General features: G+C 42.4%; 1 protein-coding gene across 1 annotated transcript; it reads right to left on the bottom strand.

Moving 5' to 3' along the window:
* Positions 1-15,954: 15,954 nt before the first annotated feature.
* Positions 15,955-18,869, bottom strand: c5ar1 (complement C5a receptor 1). Its single transcript, XM_048265009.1, has 2 exons — positions 18,787-18,869; positions 15,955-17,340 (listed from the first exon to the last, which is right to left on the bottom strand). The coding sequence occupies exon 2, from the start codon at positions 17,311-17,313 to the stop codon at positions 16,240-16,242; it is 1,074 nt and encodes a 357-aa protein (XP_048120966.1). The 5' UTR covers positions 17,314-17,340; positions 18,787-18,869; the 3' UTR covers positions 15,955-16,239.
* Between the last annotated feature and the right edge of the window lie 1,893 nt (positions 18,870-20,762).

The following is a 20,762-nucleotide window of genomic DNA, read 5'->3' as shown; positions in this document are numbered from 1 at the left end:
AGCTTAGTGCTGCTTCCAAAGTACCAGAATCAAATAGTGAACCAAGTTGATTTTTTCCCTGTTGAATTGTTTGTAGACAATTGATTAGTGCAGACTATTACTGATTACTATTAATAATTAATTAAGGCAAATTATTAGATTATCCACCACCCGTTATTGTTCACAATGAATTCTAGTACCCATAGCAGTATTTGAAGTATAATGGTACAAATAGTTTTCTTTTATTATAACTAACCATGGTACTGGGTGCTCATATACATTTACAATAGCCATGTTGTGGCCTAATGTAAAGCTACTGTACTGTTGAGACATAAATCACCTTAGTATTTGCACCCTTTAGACTGTCTAAAAACATTTAAAGATGGAACACATTCAACCTTCCAAAGGCCTCTTATGAAATCTTATTGCACTCCCCTCAAAGCTACAGAGTGTTAATTTAATTGGCTGAAGCATGATTAAAAATCTGTATGCGAGGGATCAGCAGTGCGTTGGCAGCAGGGAGTCTACCGCTCCAGAGGAGAGGAGCGGACCCCATGTGTGAGGAGAGGAGACGACACCATGTGTTTTGTTTTCCTCCTGAAGAGGTTCAGGCTCATTGCATCCTAGCAGCCCTCACTCACGCTCAGGAGGCAAGAGGTGCTCTCTGGTAAGAGGTCCAGGGGATGCCCGCATCCTTCTGGCACAGGTCATCTCAGTACTACCATGCCCAGCCGGGATCTTTTGGCCGGGTTACACTACTGTTCTCTCTCTCTTTCTCTCTCTATCTCTCTCTTTCTCTCTCTCTCTCTCTCTCTTGCTCTCCCTCTCATTATCACTCATCACAACTCTTTCACCTCGCTGCACTAATGAGCCAATTAAACACAGCTGGGACTGGGTAGGCATGGAAGGGTGGGAGTAACAAAGGCTCTCTCTCGCTCTCTTCACGGCCTTCTCTCACCATTGCTTCCTTCAACTCTTTTTCTCTCCCTCTCTCCCTTTACCTTTTCTCTCTGTCCATCTATCTATCTATCCACCTACTTTCCCCTCTCCTCCTCTGTGGCCTTTCAATCACACAGTTTTCACTTCTTTTCCTCTCTTGTAGAGAAGTGCTCATTACTGACATCAGTACACTAATGCGCTTTCACAGATGGTACATTGATGTATGACGGATGAAAACACACACACAGGTTAATGACTCAAGTGCAATGTTAGGCACACACACACACACACACACACACACACACACACAGTATATTAACTACATTGTGCATTCTGCATAAAATTTCATTCTGCTAACACTCTTCCAGTCAAGTCATTAGCCTTATTCACGTGGCGGCCATTGTAAACCAAAACGAGGTTACAGGGTACACAAACCATAGGACTATTGTGTTCTATGCATTCGCCAGTAGGTAGAGAAAATGCATTAATGATATAATTAGCGTATTTTGACATTTGTATTTTGCAGTATTGGAACAAATCTAATGTAGTTTGTAACAAAATACTTTGAGGGATTGTATTTAGAGTATTTCAAATCTAGTTTAAATCTGTAATTTTTTTCTCTAATAAGCCAAAAATTCATCTCTCAGTTATACTAACCATTACAATAAGATTTGCTTATCATAGTCCGGGAGCCAAAGGCCAGAATCTTGGTGAACCTGGTTTTGTTGGTTAAAGTTTTTTTTTTCTTTGCTGTTTCTTGTTGCCTAGGGGTTACTCCATAAGAATAGGGTGGGTGCCCGATGAAATCCCTTGGGCAATTCCCTATATTCAGCTCTAAAGTTGACCTGTGTAGTGATTTGTCCATAAAAATCCTTAACCTTTTGGAAGGACAGCATAAAATGTAAACCCATTTTTTCCTTTTTCTCTGCAGTAGTATGCCACATTGTGACCAACGTAAGTGTTAGATCCAACTTTTCTCTTTTACGATCCCCTCTGGACATGTCTGAAGTTTGAAGGGAGGGAGTCAAAATGGTCAACTTGGGTTGTAAACCCATATCTTGTTTGTGCCGCCAATTTTATGTCACCCTGTAGACAACTTAAAAGCATTATATCTGTTTTTCTGTTTCATCATCCCCTTAGAACATGGTGGGCATACTTGAGTACATTTACTCAATTACTGTACTTAAGTCGCTTTTTCATGTATCTGTACTTTACTTGAGTATTGCAATTTTGTTAAACTTTTTACTTTTACTCCAGTACATTTCGAGGCCAAATATCTTACTTTTACTCCACTACATTTTGTGACAGCTGAAGTACAGCTGAAGTTCCTTTTGAAAAAAAACGACTGTCCAAATACATGTGTACTTACATGTATATTTTCTATTAAGCGAGCTACAGTAGGCTTTAAATAATGGTGTTGCCTAACCTATGTTATTGTCATATCCACTATTTACTGTACCTTGTTGACCCCATTTCACAATATTGATGTTACCATAACTAGCCTCTTGACGCCATTGAGCAAATGATAGACAATGATAGACAATGATAGACAATCTGACACTATCAAACACAAAAGGGAAAATCTTGATTTGGTCCGAAAGTGTAAAGCATTCAACAAAGAAAAATGTGGTTACTTTGAAGTATCTAAGATATCACATTAGTTTGTTTTTAGTTCTTTCTACATACAACAATTATTAGCTGATTTTTCCTTGAATGGAGGAGAAAGGCTCAATGAATGTCCATGTCTGTGCCGAATCATTTCAACAATAGTATATGCAACTGTATTAGTCATAATACATTTCAGGACTTTTACTTTCGATACTTAAGTACATTTGAAGGCAAGTACTTTTGTACTTCCACTCAAGTGGAAATGTAAAAGGAGGACTTTTACTTCTACTGGAGTAACATTTGACCATGTGCATCTCTACTTTCACTCAAGTACAGGATTTGTGTACTCTCCGTCCACCACTGAAAAAATGAAATTAAAAAGTAACTAACTTCAGTGTCAAGTCTCCCAATACTGAGGGAGAACATTAGGACACGGATCCCATATGATGACCTTTGACCCCATGAGTACCTAATAGCTGATGTTCATTCTCACTACAGGACAGTATTAAAACCACTTAATGGATTTGACATGAGGATTTATGCCAGGGATAACATCCGCAGAGGTATGCAGAAATAATGAGACGGACAATGAGAAATAAAGACCTCCCCGATGCGAAAAGAGTTTTCTCCACCAAGCTAATTAATTCTGTATATCAGGACACCAGGATGTTATTCTGTTTGTCCCCTATGTTGCCAGTCATTTATGTAGGCAATAGGCATGCATTTATAGCACAAAAAGGGAAATGCAGTTCAGTTTAAAAAGAGGGCGACCTGTTAAATTTGTCGTTCTACATTTATTGGTTACGGAAATGATGGTGGGTAGTTTGCTATGTTACAGTTGATTCCACTGTTGCGAAGTCTGTGTCAATCACAGGTCACTCATCAATATGGGATGCTGATTACATTTTTTTATTAGATCTAGGTGTTAAGTTAACTGACTGTCGCGCAGGATTAACTTGACGTGGAGAAGAATAAGCGGAGTGTCTATTCAATGTCATTTATTAAATGAACTTTCACATAGAGTACGGCTCTGTTCACCCGTCACCTTCATCAACTACATACAAGTGAAACTGAAGTAGCATGGCATACACGCAGGTATGAAAAACCGTAATACCCCACATATAACAACCAACACTCTTAGGCTACCGTAATACAATATAAGAGCGCTTATACACAAATGATATTTAACACCCCCTTTCTCTCTTATCTCATTAGGTTGCATGAAAACAAAATCACAGAATGAGGCTTCCTCATTATCTTGAAGTATAAAACACTCTTTGCACTCCTAAGTGCCAAACATGTCTCCTGCAAACCTTTTCAACTTCAGCTTAGTAGCTGGCTTTGTCAGAACATCAGCAATCATTTTGATCAGTAGGACAATATTCCAAAAAAATAAACTTCCCATTATTCACATTCTCTCTGATGAAATGATATTTAATATCAATGTGTTTGCAACGTTGTCTGTTAACTGGATTTTTGGCTAGTGCTATGGCACCTTTGATTGTCTTCATACACCTTTTGTTTGTGCGTATTGGTAAGTGTCTATACCCTGAGCAGTTGTTCTAAGTAGATGCATTCCTGTATGGCTGAAGCTAAGGACATGTATTCAGCCTCACAAGTAGATAACGCTTACTGTTGGTTGTTTTCTTGTTTTCCAGGATATCAAAGAGCTTCCCTCATTTAGACTGACACAATACCCTGATGTACCGTCTATCCGCTGAATCTGGATCTACCCAGTCAGCATCACAGTAGACCCTTAGACCTAGTTTTTCTGTGTCATTTCTCCTGAAGAATAACCCCTGTTCTGTTGTACCCTTGAGGTACCTGAACACATGCTTTACTGTGTTCCAGTGTTCTACTGTTGGTTCAGCAAAGTGCTGAGAGAGTTTACTGACCACAAAACTTATATCTGGACGGGTGCATGTGGACAAGTAAATTAAACTACCTACTGCCTCCCTATACTTTCTTGGCTCTTTCATTTTCTCAGCATCTTCTATGTATTCAAGTTTTGGTTCACATGGTGTTTCTCTAGATTTGCAATCCTGCATTTCAAATCGATCTAGAATCTTTCTCACATATCTCTCCTGTGACATTTTGACTAAACCATCTGCTTGTTCAAAATCTATCCCCAAGAAATGTCTCAGCTTTCCCATGTCTTTCATTTTGAACCTTTCAGTAAGCATCATCTTTACATTTCCCAGAACACTCTCATTATTAGCTGCTATGATCAGATCATCAACCCAAATTATTAGGATTACTTTCTCATTGTGTTTTCTCTTGTATACACACAGGTATCAGCTGGGTTCTGTACAAAAATCATTCTCAACTAAACATGTATGCAACATAGCATTCCAATTCCTCCTGACTGTTTAAGACCATAGAGAGATTTGTGTAACTTGCACACTAGCTTTTCACCTGATTTTGACCTTTTCTCATAACCCTCAGGTTGCTCCATATAAATTTCACAGTCAATTGGGACATGCAAATAAGCGGTCTTAACGTCCATCTGGTGTAAGACTAGATCATCCTGCACTGCCTTTTGCATGACCACTCTCACACTTGTCATATCAGCTGTGGGTGAGAAAGTCTCATCATAATCAGTGCCTTGTTTCTGACTGTAGCCTTTTGCTACAAATCTTGCCTTGTATTTGTCAGACCCATCAATTTCTGTCTTAAGTGCAAAAACCCATCTGCCCCCCACTGTCTGTTTGCCTGGTGGCAACTGAGTTAGGCTGAAGGTCTCGTTCTCCTCCAGAGATCGCATCTCCTCTTTCATGGCATTTGTCCACTGCCTCGCTTTGGTTGATGCAATAGCGCCCTGGTAAGTTTGAGGTATATCACACACGCTCTGTAACAAGAGTCCATGCATGTGTGCAGTTTGTCCTCCTTATCCCCAGTCTCAAAATCCTGTAGATGAGCTGGTTTCTTTCTATTTCTCGGTGGGTACCTTTTGGTCACAGTCTCTGTGACTTCACCTGGCTGTGTGTACTCAGTCTTTTCAGGTGAAGTCTCGGTAATACCACTTTGATCACCCTGACCTGGTACATTTTCCACATTTTCATCAACAACACTCTCTTCACTGTTGTCAACCCTTGGATGTACACCCCCGTGTTCTATGTGTGACTCAGATGTTTGTGTTTCCCTTTCCTGGGTTGTTTTAATGGTGAATTTCACCAGTCTATGCTTTTGGACCCTCTCTGTGTCTGGATAGTATACTAGATAGGCTGGGCTGTTTTTATCGTAGCCTATGAAAACGCCTTGCTCACATCTAGAGTCCAATTTGCTTTTCTCTTGCTTGTAAGCAAAACACATTGATCCGAATTTTTGCAATTTGGATACATTTGGTACCTTGCCTGTGAATAACTCGTAGGGCGTTTTCTTTGTGCGTCTACTGTAGCACCTGTTTCTCACATAAGCGGAGGTCTGCACAGCATAGTTCCACAGCTCATCTGGCAGCCCGCTTTCTATCAGTAGGCATCTGCTCATATCGTAGAGTGTTCTCCAACCTCTCTCCGCAGTGCCATTTTGGTGGGGTGAGTAAGGAGCAGACGTCTCATGCCTAATCCTATTCTTTGTTAATATTGCCTGAAAGTCTCGACTTGTAAACTCAGTGCCGTTATCTGAACGGATACACTTGATTTCTCCATAAGGCGCTGTGTCTGCTAAGAATCTTTCTGTGGCCTGCACCGTATCACTCTTAGACTTTAGAAAGTACACAAGTATAGTGCCTGAGTAGTCATCTGTGAAGGACTGCACATATCTGTGTCCCTCTTTGCTTGGTGTGGACATAGGCCCGGCTAAATCAGTGTGAACTAGTTCTAGGGCTTCTTTGCTTTTCCTATCTGGCTCCCTATTTCTTGTCTGAGTGAACTTTCCTTGTGTACACACATCACATGACTGATCCAACCCAACTGCACCTCCCTTAATCTCCATGCCCTTCACAACACCTTGTAACCTTTTAACATCCTCAAAATTACAATGACCCAGTATTTGGTGCCATGTCTGTAGATCATGACATACCTTACACTGATCAACATCTTTTTCAACAGTTGGCAAGTAATACAAATTCCCAGTCTCATGAATGTCAAACCTGCTACCATCCTTGGTGACCATGCGGCTGTCCCCCTTTTTGAAAGTGATTGTAGCTCCTCCATTTGACGCTCTTGCCACTGAGAAGATGTCGTGTGGGTATGATGGCATGTAGAGTGTATCTCGTAGCTGCGCTGTGTGTTGTCGTCCAGCGTTGTCTAGAAGGTGGATCACCGCCGTTCCTCTCTGTTGGGCCATTCCACTGCACTTGCTTCCGTCGGCTAATTCCACACAGTGGGTCTCTGGCTGGAACGAGCTGTCGAAGTTCTGGAACTTGTTGATGTCGTTCACAATGTGGGAAGTTGCCCCCGCGTCCACCATGATGCCTTTTGTTTTCACGTTGAGTGGTGGTCTTTCACTTTTCACATGTTTAGCCATGAAGAGGTAATCTCCTTCATCGCCATCTTGTTCCTCAGCAACTTTTCTGGCGCCATCTTGTCCCCCCTTTTTCTTACATAGTGACTCAGCATGGGTATTGTTTCTACAGTAATTGCACCACACTTTCTTGTAACACTTTCTCGCCCTGTGTCCTTTTATTCCACATTTATAACAAGTCAAGTTGGCATCTTCTTTTCTGTTACCTTGTGCTTTTGCTGTGGCCTCCGCCCTGTCTTGTATGCGTCTTCATCGTTATCTGTAGTCTGTTCTGTCATTTTCATTTTCTCCGATTCTTCATAGACCAGTAGCCTTCTTTTAAAGTCTGAAAACGAACGTTATCCTCATTCTATGTTACATGGACTGCTAGCGGCTTGAACGAGTCTGGTAGCCAAAGATAGCATCATGGCTACGATTAATCCATCACTCATGGTTTCTCCCAGATCTCTTAACGCTGTAATGATGTTCTCTGCCCTTATTAAAAAAGTCTGTAACAGTTTCGTTTTCTGCCATTCGCAGCTTTGTTAATGACGTGTACATATTTATAATCCGTGGCTTGCTTTTTTTTCCTGAATAATGTTCTTTAAGTATGCTCAGGGCTTTCCTGCCATTATCAGCGGCTTGCCTGATTAGTGATAGGCTTTTATCGTCTATTAGCCTTACCAGTTCGGCATAGCAGTCTGCATTTTTTCCGGTTGTCCTCATATTTCGCCTGAGCGGTTCATGTAAAATGGTCTCCTTCAACTTGAGAATGTGTAGACTGCTTAGGAACCCGTTTCCCAAAGGTCATATTTTCTTCAGATCCGCCGAATAAAAGCTGCGGTGCTGGGACTCCTGTTGCTCGGTTTGCCATCTTCCAACCCGCCAATTTCTCAGCTTCTTGCTGGCTAGCTATCGCGTAATACGTCGCGTTAAACTTTTTTCACACCGCTTATCTTCTGCCCTGAGCCCATAACCTGTTAAGTTAACTGACTGTCGCGCAGGATTAACTTGGATCGGAGAAGAATAAGCGAGGTGTCTATTCAATGTCATTTATTAAATGAACTTTCACATAGAGTACGGCTCTGTTCACCCGTCACCTTCATCAACTACATACAAGTGAAACTGAAGTAGCATGGCATACACGCAGGTATGAAAACCGTAATACCCCACATATAACAACCAACACTCTTAGGCTACAGACACAATATAAGAGCCGCTATACACAAATGATATTTAACACTAGGCCTACTTCATAGGAGCCCCATGTACATAATGAATAGCCCTCTGCCAGAAAATAATATTTTCTTGTCTCTTGGGGATACGTTTTCAATAATACAGTAGACTACTCTCCAGAATTATTGGCACCTCTGCTAAAGTTAACTAAAAAGAGGAATATAAAATCATCTTTTGGAAATTGATTTTAATGTCTTAATTAAAATAAATGAGGAAATATCCGTGCAGTCAAAGTTGCTGTATTTATTGTTGTCTCCAGTATCTTACATGGTGTCAGAAGTGTAGCATGACTACCCCGCAGTTTGAGAACCCAAATTATTGACTGGGAAGCTGCTGATTCATATCAGGAATTCGACCGCTTTCGGAGCCACGTTAATTTAGTTTTTGATGGACCATTATCCGACCTGACTGCGAAGCAGCAAGCCGGCTGGCTGGGTACGTGGATAGGCGGACAAGGCAGAGAAATTTACAAAACGCTCACCTGGGCTGAAGGAGAGAAAAGGATCCCGAAAAAGTACTAGAAAAGTTTGAGAAATATATCAGGCCAAGGAAGAACAAGAGGATAGCTCGCCATCGTTTCAAGCAAAGGAAACAAGGCGTAAGTGAAAGCTTTGACCATTTCGTTAAAGATTTACGGCTACTGTTAATGGATTGTGTCTATGCCGATCCCGACGACATGTTGATTGACGCAATTATCGCGGGAGTGTGTGAAAAACGAGTGCAAGAAAGACTACTGGACAAAGGAGAGGAATTAACGCTAGCCAAGGCCATTGAGATCCCTCAGCAATATGAGATGTCTCAGAAACAATTGAAAATAGTTCGAGATGATGTTACATGCTCTCAAGTGTCCACTGTAGCAGAAAGTGTTCAACCTAAGCCTTCTGGCCAAAGTAGGTAAACTCGTTACCCAGATCGCAAGTTCACTCAGTGAAAGCCCTCAGCTTTCTGTGGTAGCTGCGGCAAGCATCCTGATCACAAATGGACCAAGGGCAAGTGCCCAGCCAAGGGCTCAACATGCTCTTACTGCCACAGACCCAACCACTGGATGGCAGTGTGCCGTAAACGTGCTGTTCACACACTGAATGTAGAGGCACTGGAGGAGACTGAACATTAGCCTAACGGATGTTGTGCTTCCGGCAGCTGCATTAACTGTGGATAAATGGTCGGTGCATTTGATGATTCTTTCACAAAGAGTCCAGTTCAAAATAGATACTGGTGCCAGGTGCAACACATTGACCCTTGACAGTTACCAAAAACTTGTGCACACTGGTGAATTGAAGCGTTCTAACAAGCTGTTGTGCTGTAGACTTATCAGTGCATTACAAACAGCATGCCACAGATGCTGAGTTTGAAATTGTGGATAGTGCACAGGAAAGTGTGCTCAGTGGATCCACGGCTGAAGCTTTAGGTTTGATAGCAAGGCTGAACTCCTTACAAAATACTGCTGAAGCTGAGGCGAAGAAACCTGTGGAGGGCATTAGCGGACAAGACGTTGTTCCTGAAGGCCTGCGTGACTTTCCTGAGCTAATACGCATCACAGGGACTCTACCAGGTGTAACGGATGCCAGCTAACTTAGCTGTGCTTGTGGAACGTTGGTAAACCTCACTCCCCGACGCCTCAAGAGTGCTGCTGGCATGCGAGCCAGTAGCCTGGGCTATTGGGTCAATTGTTAGCGCGCTCGCCTCCCAATCCGACGTGCTGCTGTTCGCGGGTTCGAGTCCGGGCGCGTGCAGGGCTGAACCGTGCAGGTTCAACACAACGCAGGTTACATTGGTGCCGTGACCTGGATCGGGAGTGAGGTTTAGGGGGGTGAGTGTAACGGATGCCAGCTAGCTTAGCTGTGCTTGTGGAACGTTGGTAAACCTCACTCCCCGACGCCTCAAGAGTGCTGCTGGCATGCAAGCCAGTAGCTTGGGCTATTGGCTCAATTGTTAGCGGGCTCGCCTCCCGATCCGAGGTGCTGCTGTTCGCGTCCGGGCGTGTGCAGGGCTGAATCGCGCAGGTTCAACACAACGCAGGTTACACAGGGAAGTACACAATTAAAATAGAGCCCAATGCTAAAGGTGTTGTCCACCCCATGCGCAGACAGCCCGCTGCACTCTAGGGACAGATTATCCAGAAATTGCATGAAATGGAAGAAAATGGCTATATCAAAAAGGTCGAGCAGCCCACTGAGTGGGTCAGTTCAATGGTGGCGGTTTCTCGGGGAGACAAGTTAAGAATTTGCATAGACCCCAGCGATCTAAATAAAGTAATCAAAAGAGAACATTACCCCATGCGCACCATTGTAGAGGTTGTGTCATCTATGGCTGGAGCACGAATATTCTCAGTCCTCAATGCCAAGTCGGGATACCTCCAGATTGAGTTAGATGAAGAATCATCATTCCTTACAACTTTCAACACGCCCATTGGTAGGTTCAGGTGGTTGAGGCTACCGTTTGGAATAAAATGTGCCCCCGTGATCTATCAGAGGATCATTGATGGTATGCTAGAGGGCATTACAGGAGCAGTGGCCATTATGGATGACATCTTGATTGCGGCCCCCACTGTTAAGATGCACGATGAAATCTTACACAAAGTAATCGAGAGAGCAACAGGCTACAACTTAAAGCTTAATTTCAATAAGTGTCGCATTCGGCAGAGCCAAGTCCCATATATTGGCCATTTACTGACTGCAGATGGCCTGAAGCCTGATCCAGCCAAGGTCCAAGCAGTAAGGGGCATGACGCTTTTTGGGGTTTGTGACTTATTTGTCAAAATTCATACCAAATCTCAGTGAGGAAGATGCACCACTGCATCAGCTTCTGAAAGGCAATGTGGAGTTTGCGTGGCAACCGGCTCAGAAAAGAGCCTTTGCGAGGCTCAAAGAACTGTGCTCACACCCCCCTGTACTTAAGTACTACGACCCATCAGAGCCAGTTGAGATTTTATGTGATGCAAGCAGCAGTGGATTAGGTGCTGTGCTCTTGCAGGACGATCACCCAGTTGCATTCTCCTCAAGGTCTCTGACCGATTAGGTGCTGTGCTCTTGCAGGACGATCACCCAGTTGCATTCTCCTCAAGGTCTCTGACCGATTAGGTGCTGTGCTCTTGCAGGACGATCACCCAGTTGCATTCTCCTCAAGGTCTCTGACCGATGCAGAAACCCGCTATGCACAGATAGAAAAGGAGATGCTTTCTATTGTCCATGCATGCACAAAATTTCATCACTATATCTTTGGAAAGTCAGTCACGGTGTATAATGACTATAAACCACTTGAGGACATTTTTAAGAAATCTCTGCTTTCCACCCCCATGCGCATACAGAGGATGCGCCTGCGAATCCAGTGGTATGATTTGACTGTGAGGTACAGGAAAGGAAAAGATATGGAGCTGCCTGACACACTGTCCAGAGCGCAACTGACACACAATACTCCAGAATTGGAACAGTTGGAATGTGTTTCCATGCTGAACTTTGTGGCTGTAAGTGAAGAAAAGTACGCTGAGCTACAAGAATACACAAAAAAAAGAACTGAGCTCCCTACAACATATCATCCAGCGAGGCTGGCCGGAGCACAGGAGAGAGGCCCCAATGACTGTTCAGCCATATTGGGACTCAAAAAGTCAACTGACCATATGTGATGGAGTAGTGTACAAAGGGCTGCGTATAGTAATACCACCCACTATGAGACAGCACATGTTAAAACTCATACACCAGTCTCATTTAGGAATTGTGAAAAGCAAGCAGAGAGCATGCGAAGTGCTCTACTGGCCGGGCATGAGTGCAGAGATAGAGGAAGTAGTGAAGAATTGCAGCAAATGTGCCGAGTTCCAAAACAAACTACCAAGGTTGCCTCTAAAGCCAACTGAAACCCCATTTGAGCTAGTGGCCTCATATATCTTTGAGTTTGAGGGCAAGCACTTCATTCTTCTAGTGGATTACTTTTCCAAATACATTGAAGTGGATGAGCTCAAAGATCAGCGAAGCCGCACCACCATCGAAATACTGAAATCACAGTTCAGTCGACATGGGATTCCTACTGTCTTACGAACAGACAAAGGCCCCCAGTATGTGTCAGAGGAGTTTAGAGACTTTTGTGAGAACTATGGCATATCACATCTCACATCATCACCTCACACACCTCACTCAAATGGAGAGGCCGAACGGGCAGTACAAACAGTGAAAAGACTGTGGAACAAAGCTTCAGACAAACATCTGGCATTGCTTGACTATAGAACAACCCCGCTAGAGACAGTGGAGTTGTCCTCAGCGCAGCTGCTCATGGGCAGAAGACCAGAAACAAACTCCCTGCAGCTCAACAACTGCTTGTCCCAAAGGCCTACAACTCTTTGAAAGTCAGACACCTACCTACTCAATAGGTCCAAAGCATCCCAGAAGTACTACTATGACAAAGGCAGGACAATGGGCGCTCACTCTGCGCTGGTACCAGGGGAAGAAGTCAGAATGCAGCCCTACCCCGGCCACTCCAAGTGGTCTCCAGCTGTTGTCATCCAACAACATAGCAGCACACCCAGGTCTTACATCGTCAATTCTGATGGCAAGGAGTTCCGCCGTCAAGAGAAGTCAAGGTAAAGTTGGCTAGTGGCAGGCTCAGGTTGTTTTTTTTCTTATTCTCTTTGTTTCATTAACAGGTCCATTTTATGTAGAATAATGTTCTGATGCAGCAAGGTTTGGGTTATGTGTCGTTATTGTAAGGTTTATCCCTGACGCAAAATGTAAAAAAAAAAAAAAGTCGTTGATCTCGACGTGTCGACTTTAAAGTTGCCATGTCGACATTAAACTCGACATTTCGAGAATAAAGTTGAAATATCATATCTAGGCCTACTTTAATCTCGACGTGTTGACTTTAAAGTCGACATGCTGACATTAAACTCGAAATAAAGTTTAAACATAGCCTACAGTTTAAGCTATGTAGCCTACACTAACACAATATGTGACATGAATAATAGGCCTACTTCAAATAGGTGTTATTTCAGATAGATTGCAGATATTCAGATAGATTGCGTCTTCTCATTGCCGTCATCGTGAAGCGCTGTATCTCGCGGTTATACCATGCACTATTATATAGCTAGAATAATACATGTTTCCAATGATATAATGTTTTTATAGTAGGCTACAAAATTTTATTTCACTCTGTTTTACGTGGGTAAGGCCACCGCACATCCAAATAACTACCCTTCATGACCCACAGGCCGTCACTCTCCTCCATAGGTTAACATGGCAAAACATTTTTTTCTAAAACTGCTTTTCCATGTCTCACCTGCAATACATATAGGAGGCTATAAACACAGATATGTATAAGTATATAGGCCTATACTCTTTTGATCCCGTGAGGGAATATGTGTGCATTTAGGCCTACTTAGAATACATGGGGTTGCCTGGTCGGGATGACAGCTTTATTCGTCCCTCCATAGACATTTAGCAGTTTGCATCCATTACAAACAAACATGCAATGTGAAAGTCTGGGATTGGAGAGCACTTAGTATACCTAGTCTAGTGCATAAGCATGAAGTTGAAACCTTTAGATGAAAAACACTATTTAATAATAGGCCTACAATAAATAAATAAACCGCAAATGACGTTTACTTTTGACCATCGCATTTATCGCCTGTAACTCCGTGATAACAGGAAAGCATTTGGCTGAGCAACGGAGGTTAATATGTTCCATGTTTTGTCCACATGATGTAGGCCTATGTCTAATCATTGTTGCACTCGAAGAAAAAAGAAAAATGTTTCATTCGTCCTCCCTTTCAATCGTCCCGAGCGGTCGTTCTCTCTCCAAACTAACTTTATTCTCAAAATGTTGAGTTTAATGTCGACACGTCGAGATTAAAGTGGACATGATATTTCAACTTTATTCTCTAAATGTCGAGTTTAATGTCGACATGGCAACTTTAAAGTCGACATGTCTAGTTTAATGTCGCCATGGCAAAAAATATTTTTTTCTTCATGTGTGGCCCTAATACTCCGTCGTATGGATGGTATGTTTTTGAAGAGAGAAACGTTAGAATAAAATTAATTTATAGTCTAGGCCTACTTTAAGTGATTGCTTTCTTTTATAATGATTGCTATTGATATCGCGATAATATCGTGATATATTTTGTCATGATAATTGTATTCTAAAATATTGATATCGTGACACCCCTAACACCAATTTTCTTTGTGAATAATGTATCATAAATAAATAAATGTTCTTCCTTAAAATACAGGGGTCATAAGTATTGGCACCCCTATGTTAAATTCCCATAGAGGCAGGCAGATTTTGATTTTAAAAGGCCAGTTATTTAATGGATCCAGGATACTATGCATCCTGATCAAGTTCCCTTGGCCTTTGGAATTAAAATAGCCCAACATAATCACATACCCTTCACCATACCTAGAGATTTGCATGGTTTTATTTCAGTTAGCCTATTAGCTGGTTTGATTTGCACTGAGCTCAATGAGCATCAAACCAGCTAATAGGCTAACTGAAATAAAACTATGACAATCTCGGTATGGTGAGGGGTATGTGATGATGTGGGGCTATTTTAATTCCAAAGGCCAATTAACAATTTTGTATTTTATTTTGTTACATTTTATGACCCAGTATTTGTAGTTTGTAACAAAATAGTTTTTTATGTATTAGTGCCAACCTCTGTTTGTGGTTTAGTAACTTTGACAACCTCTTGTATTTCGTTTTATATAACATATTTTAAATAAATGAACTCATGTGGGTCTGTAAAAATTCACATACAAAGACTTAAACATTCTTCGTAGGAAACCACTGAACCAGCGGAAGGGAATAGCCTGACGTAGCCATACTCAATTCTAGAACTTCCCGACCTCAAATGTTGTGGGCGGGACTAAGTTCAGCTGGCACCCAGGCTAGGAAGGGAGAGGAATTGCACAACACCACTACTGGTCTGTAATGCTTACACAATCTTGCACAATCAAAATGGTGGTTGTGGCATGTGTTATGTGCATATGTCACAGTTGTACACTTTTTAAGAGTAAACTTTGCTTATTCTCCATGGATGTATTCACTTGCAGAAATCACCATCTCCTTTGGTACACATTTTTTAATTATTTCCTTTATCCTATCACTTGTGCTGGGTTGCTAGAGTATGTTTGGCTATTGTGTGCTAGGTTACAGAGAGGCAATACATTGGATAGTGAAAGTGCACACACCTTTCATTTCAGACCTTCATTTATGGCAGTCAGAATGAATTCTCTTCTTTACAGAAGTTACACCCATAATAATCAGTGAAACAAGGACTTTGTGGTAAAGGAAAGGAAGGAAGTTGAAGAAATTTCTCAAACTGTATTTTTTTCACGTTCTATTTCTCATTGTTGCACAACTAGAAAAACTTACACAGTCTTCCATTTCCTGGTCAAATATCAACCAAACTGACCAAAAGCTCGTTGTTGCTAATATATTGCTTCATGATTTGAGGTGAGGTTTTGTTTAATTGATTTCTTTGGTGGTCAAACTGCTGTGACTTTTCCAGTGTTGTTATCTGTGTGAAATGTGATAAGGTGAAAGTGAAGAAGAGGCTGAGGTGATGAGATAACAAGAATTGTGTAATAGTGTAATTCGCCGAACGGATGCTATCTGCCACCTCTGTTTTTTATCTACACAGCAGATTGAAATGGTGTAAACATCAGTAGTAAAACTATGACGATTTGTGTGTGAGCCATGAACAACATGTTCTGTTACATTGAGGACCACATATAATAATAATAATAATAATGCTAATATTCATTTTCATCATTATAGTGCATTTTATTTATAGGCAGCTTTCAAGGCACTTGAGGACATCTTACAAAACATAAAAAAACAATCAGTAGCACACAGTAGCAAGCAGACTGGGAAAGCATAGAGGGCAAATATACAAGCATATATATAATCAGACAGAGCAGTGGTAGGAGAGTTGGAAAGGTCTCAGTAAACTATGTTATGTGTTCATGTTAATTTACTCTACGAATGTTCAGTCGGAGGAGTGATTCATTGGTGGACCAGGTCAGGTTAGGTCAGCTGTGGCCGCTGTTGGAGTCACACACTCCTGTCCAGTGTGTTCGCACTGGTGCTCTTTGAGTTTTGCGTCCCTCCCATGGAGTGAATGGGCGCCTCGGAGGCCAGGTGGAGCACGCTGCGGAGTGTGCGTGTGATTCCCTCCTTGAAGCCCCGGCCCATGCACACGTAGATGACGGGGTTAAGGCAGCTGTTGACGTAGGCCAGGCAGGTGGCCAGCACGTTGGCCAACGCCAGCTTGTGGCCGTGGTGGATGTGGTGGTCAGCTGGCAGGGCCAGGTGCACGATGTCCAGCACGTGCACCGGCGCCCAGCACAGGAAGAAGGTCAGCACCACGGCGATGATGACACGCGCGGCTCGTGCCGACCTCTCGCGCCCTCCGCGGCTTTGCCCGCGCCCCGACGCCCGTTGGTACACGCGCCAATGGCTCACACAGATCACCATGAACGGCAGGGCAAAGCCCATCATGAAGCGGAAGATGGTTATAGCCCAGGCGGCCGTCATGCTGTGCAACACAGACATACACCTGACCTTTTCCGACACCCCGCCAAAGATCAACTTCGGTTCCACGGCTTCCTGGATGGCGAACTGTGGGGCACTGCCCAGCAGCGCCAGAATCCAGATGCCCAGGCATGCCCAGTAGGCGTACCGTGGCCGGCGCCAGTTCTGGCACCAGACGGGCCAGCTGACCAGCATCCAGCGGTCCATGCTGATTAGCGCCAGCTGCAGCACACTACAGTACATGACCAGGAAGAAGGTGCCGTGCAGCAGCTTGCAGGCCAGTGGGCCCATGGACCAGTGCATGTCCTGGGCCAGCGGAATCATCAGCAGGGGCAGGGACAGGCAGCACAGCAGGTCGGTCAGGGCCAGGTTCAGGAACCAGAGGGCGTTGACGGAGTGCGGCATGCGGAATGCCGTGACGTAGGCCACCAAGGCGTTGCCAGGGACACCTATGATGAACACCAGGGCGTAGCACACCAGGGAAATGATGTGGTTTATACCAAGGACATCTGTGCCCGTGATGTCAGTCAAAACATCAGTGTAATTGTAGTCACTGGGGTCATAGTCAAGTAAACTTGTGTTCCAATGTTCCATTCTGCAGGCTCTCGCTGTCACGCTGTTCTGCAAATCATTTTAAATATTCAAGTCAAAAGAAGAAAAAAAACTCTCCAGAATAAGGCACTCCTTAAATCAAAATGTCTGTATTGAATTCACATGTAAGGACAGATTAGAAATGCCTCCACACAGCCTTTTTTTCTTTTGATTCCTTTCTCTTGATACCAAAGAGCACCCAACTAAAACAACCATTGAAGACCTTCATCTGAATGCTTTTGGTGTTGAAAAAACACCAAAAACCCTTCCATATTTTTCATCATACCACAGATTTCATTGACACCACAGATCTCAATGAAGCCACAGACATTACTCATAGAGAAAATTGTATGTCAATGAATCACATTAAATGGTTGACAACTCATGATTTTGTTATCCATGTCACCACTGCCCGTTTTTAATGAAGGCAACCCAAGAAAAGTGCATGTGGTCATTTGCACTAATATCCCAAGCTTCCCAAGTATTTGAAACTTGCAAAGGAATGAGAAATTGTGATAATATGAGCAACACTCTATGATGTGAAAACATTTTAACAGTATTTTGGGGCATGTTGATTGTCATTTAAGAACAGAACCTAAGCAACTATGAAAACGTTGAATGAGTTCAAGTGTAATTCTAAACAATTCACCCAGTGCAATTTTTTTTACCACAGACATATTATGTATGGGCGGTGGTAGCGTAGTGGTTAGGGAACTGGGCTAGCGTGAGGTAGCCTGAAAGCTGTGGGTTCCACCGTTGTGCCCTTGAGCAAGGCATTTAACCCCAAGTGGCTCCGGGGACAATGTAGTTTTCATTGGGTTCACACATTTCTTACACCCTTTTGCAAAACAATAATTCAAAGACCCCAAACTCTATTAGTTTCCCTGTGCTATACAAAAGGAAAAACATCTATTCACAGATGTTTGAGATTACAGATGGTAGAGATTCCTTTCATATAAGTCAGAATCTCTGATACACCTGTGTGAAACTCCTTTGCACAAATCTTCAATCTGCAATCATTCATTATCCACAAGAGATACCATGACTGTTCTGTGTTGCTATTTGCAAGTTGGATAAGACACATTTAGAGAGAGTACTGTATTGCCTATTTGGTGAAGAAAACAGTACAAAAGCTGACATGTGGCTGAACTCCTCATTTTGAGAACTATATTTTACATTTTGTTGCTTTCTGCATGTTTTAAATGTTTTGAGAGGGTAATCTTTGCAATCAAAATGTGGTCAAAATGCTTTTGTTTAGACCAGTGTGTTAACTGTTTTGAAAACGTGATGTCAGAGTTGACACAAGCATTAAAGCGATCAAGAAAAACTGTAATTTAAAAGCACCCTTAATTAAATAATTAATGTATTAAATTAAAGCACCCTTTATTAAAAAAAATCCTTAAACAGATTATTTTAAGGCCACCTGAAAGAGAACCAAATGATAATTTTCACATGTACTGCTGATCTAGAACATACCTTCTTTTAGCGAAGTCCTCACTCTAGTGATCAAGCTGGAGCACTCTGCTTCTGACCTGCTCTGTTGCAACTCTGTTGCTCTGTTCCAACAAAGGAAGTGAGAGATCTGACAACATACTGCTGTTTTTAGGCATTCTCTCATTTACAATATCCGCACTCTTTGAATACTTTTTTTTTTCCACCTATTAAGCAGAATATGAAGGATTCAGGGTACCATTGTTATATGGTAATAAAACTGCCACTAATGAAAAACTAGACCGCCTCCACTCTTATTAGTGAGTGTGCTTTTTTCTGTTATTGTAAGAATGTCACCAACATTACAGTCCCTTCAGGAGCGGTATTCTTTATGAGGGATAAAGAACTTGTTTACCAGATTGGTTTCCAAGACAATAAAATGAAAAGTCAAAACTCCAGTGAAGCACCATCATTGGCAAGCAAGCACATCATTGTCATTGTTCCAGAGTAAAAAAGTGGAAAAGTTTTTGCACCAGATTGATGAAATAATAACTTTTTTACACTAATTTACATGGGAATTCAGTGTCAGTATAATGTGTTGATGATTCATAGGCACCATTAGATTTGATCAGTTCAGTGAAGAGGGCTCGATGGTGTTTTATGCCCCCAACGTCGTGTTCCAGGCAGCGCTGCCACCGCTGACTTAATGGGACCTAATCCTAAACCTAACCCAGGCTGGACCTGTTTACAGAGGAAAAGAGCAGAGAGATTGTGGATTTTAAAACTTCAAACATCCCAAAGGTTTTAATGAAAAACTAAACTAAAGTTTTAAACCACTCTGTGTCTTTTTTATCTCTCCTTTTTAACTTTTATTCTATTTGACTTTTAGATGGGAATAGTGGGGCGAGAACAACTGGCCAGTGCATAATCGTTAAAACAACAACTAATCAAAATAAATTTTAATTCTAATTTCCTAACCTTAACCCATGCCTAACCCTAGTGCCCTCAGCGCTGCCTTGAAGACAATGTTGGGGGCATAAAACACCAAAAAACGTGAAAAGGGGAACTTTTTGTGTATCTCTCTATCTCTCTGTCATATGGGCAGCCGTGGCCCACTGGTTAGCACTCTGGACTTGTAACCGGAGGGTTGCTGGTTCGAGCCCCGACCAGTGGGCCGTGGCTGAAGTGCCCTTGAGCAAGGCACCTAACCCCTCACTGCTCCCTGAGCACCGCCGTCGTAGCTGCGCTGGGATTAGTGTGTGCTTCACCTCACTGTGTGTTCACTGTGTGCTGTTTGTGTTTCACTAATTCACCAATTGGGTTAAATGCAGAGACCAAATTTCCCTCACAGGGTCAAAAAAGTGCCTGATGAGCTGAAGGGCTTTTTAAGGCGCAGAGACACAGTTGGTGTTAGAGTGGGGTTTGGGAGACAAGCTTGTGAGACAAGCTCCAAGTTGTGCTCTCAGAGAAGCTACAGACTGTCAAAGTAGCACTTTCCACGTGAAGTACTGGAAGACTGGAATACTTAACTGAAGACTGGAACTTAACTGAAGACTGGAATACTTAACTGAAGACTGGAATACTTAACTGAAGACTGGAATACTTAACTGAAGACTGGAATACTTAACTGAAGACTGGAATACTTAACTGAAGACTGGAATACTTAACTGAAGACTGGAATACTTAACTGAAGACTGGAATACTTAACTGAAGACTGGAATACTTAACTGAAGACTGGAATACTTAACTGAAGACTGGAATACTTAACTGAAGACTGGAATACTTAACTGAAGACTGGAATACTTAACTGAAGACTGGAATACTTAACTGAAGACTGGAATACTTAACTGAAGACTGGAATACTTAACTGAAGACTGGAATACTTAACTGAAGACTGGAATACTTAACTGAAGACTGGAATACTTAACTGAAGACTGGAATACTTAACTGAAGACTGGAATACTTAACTGAAGACTGGAATACTTAACTGAAGACTGGAATACTTAACTGAAGACTGGAAT

Source organism: Alosa alosa, chromosome 15, assembly GCF_017589495.1.
Source record: "Alosa alosa isolate M-15738 ecotype Scorff River chromosome 15, AALO_Geno_1.1, whole genome shotgun sequence".
In the NCBI taxonomy this organism is placed as follows: Eukaryota; Metazoa; Chordata; class Actinopteri; order Clupeiformes; family Clupeidae; genus Alosa; species Alosa alosa.
The sequence above is the reverse complement of the archived record's forward strand: the minus strand, read 5'-3'. Positions and strand labels throughout refer to the sequence as shown.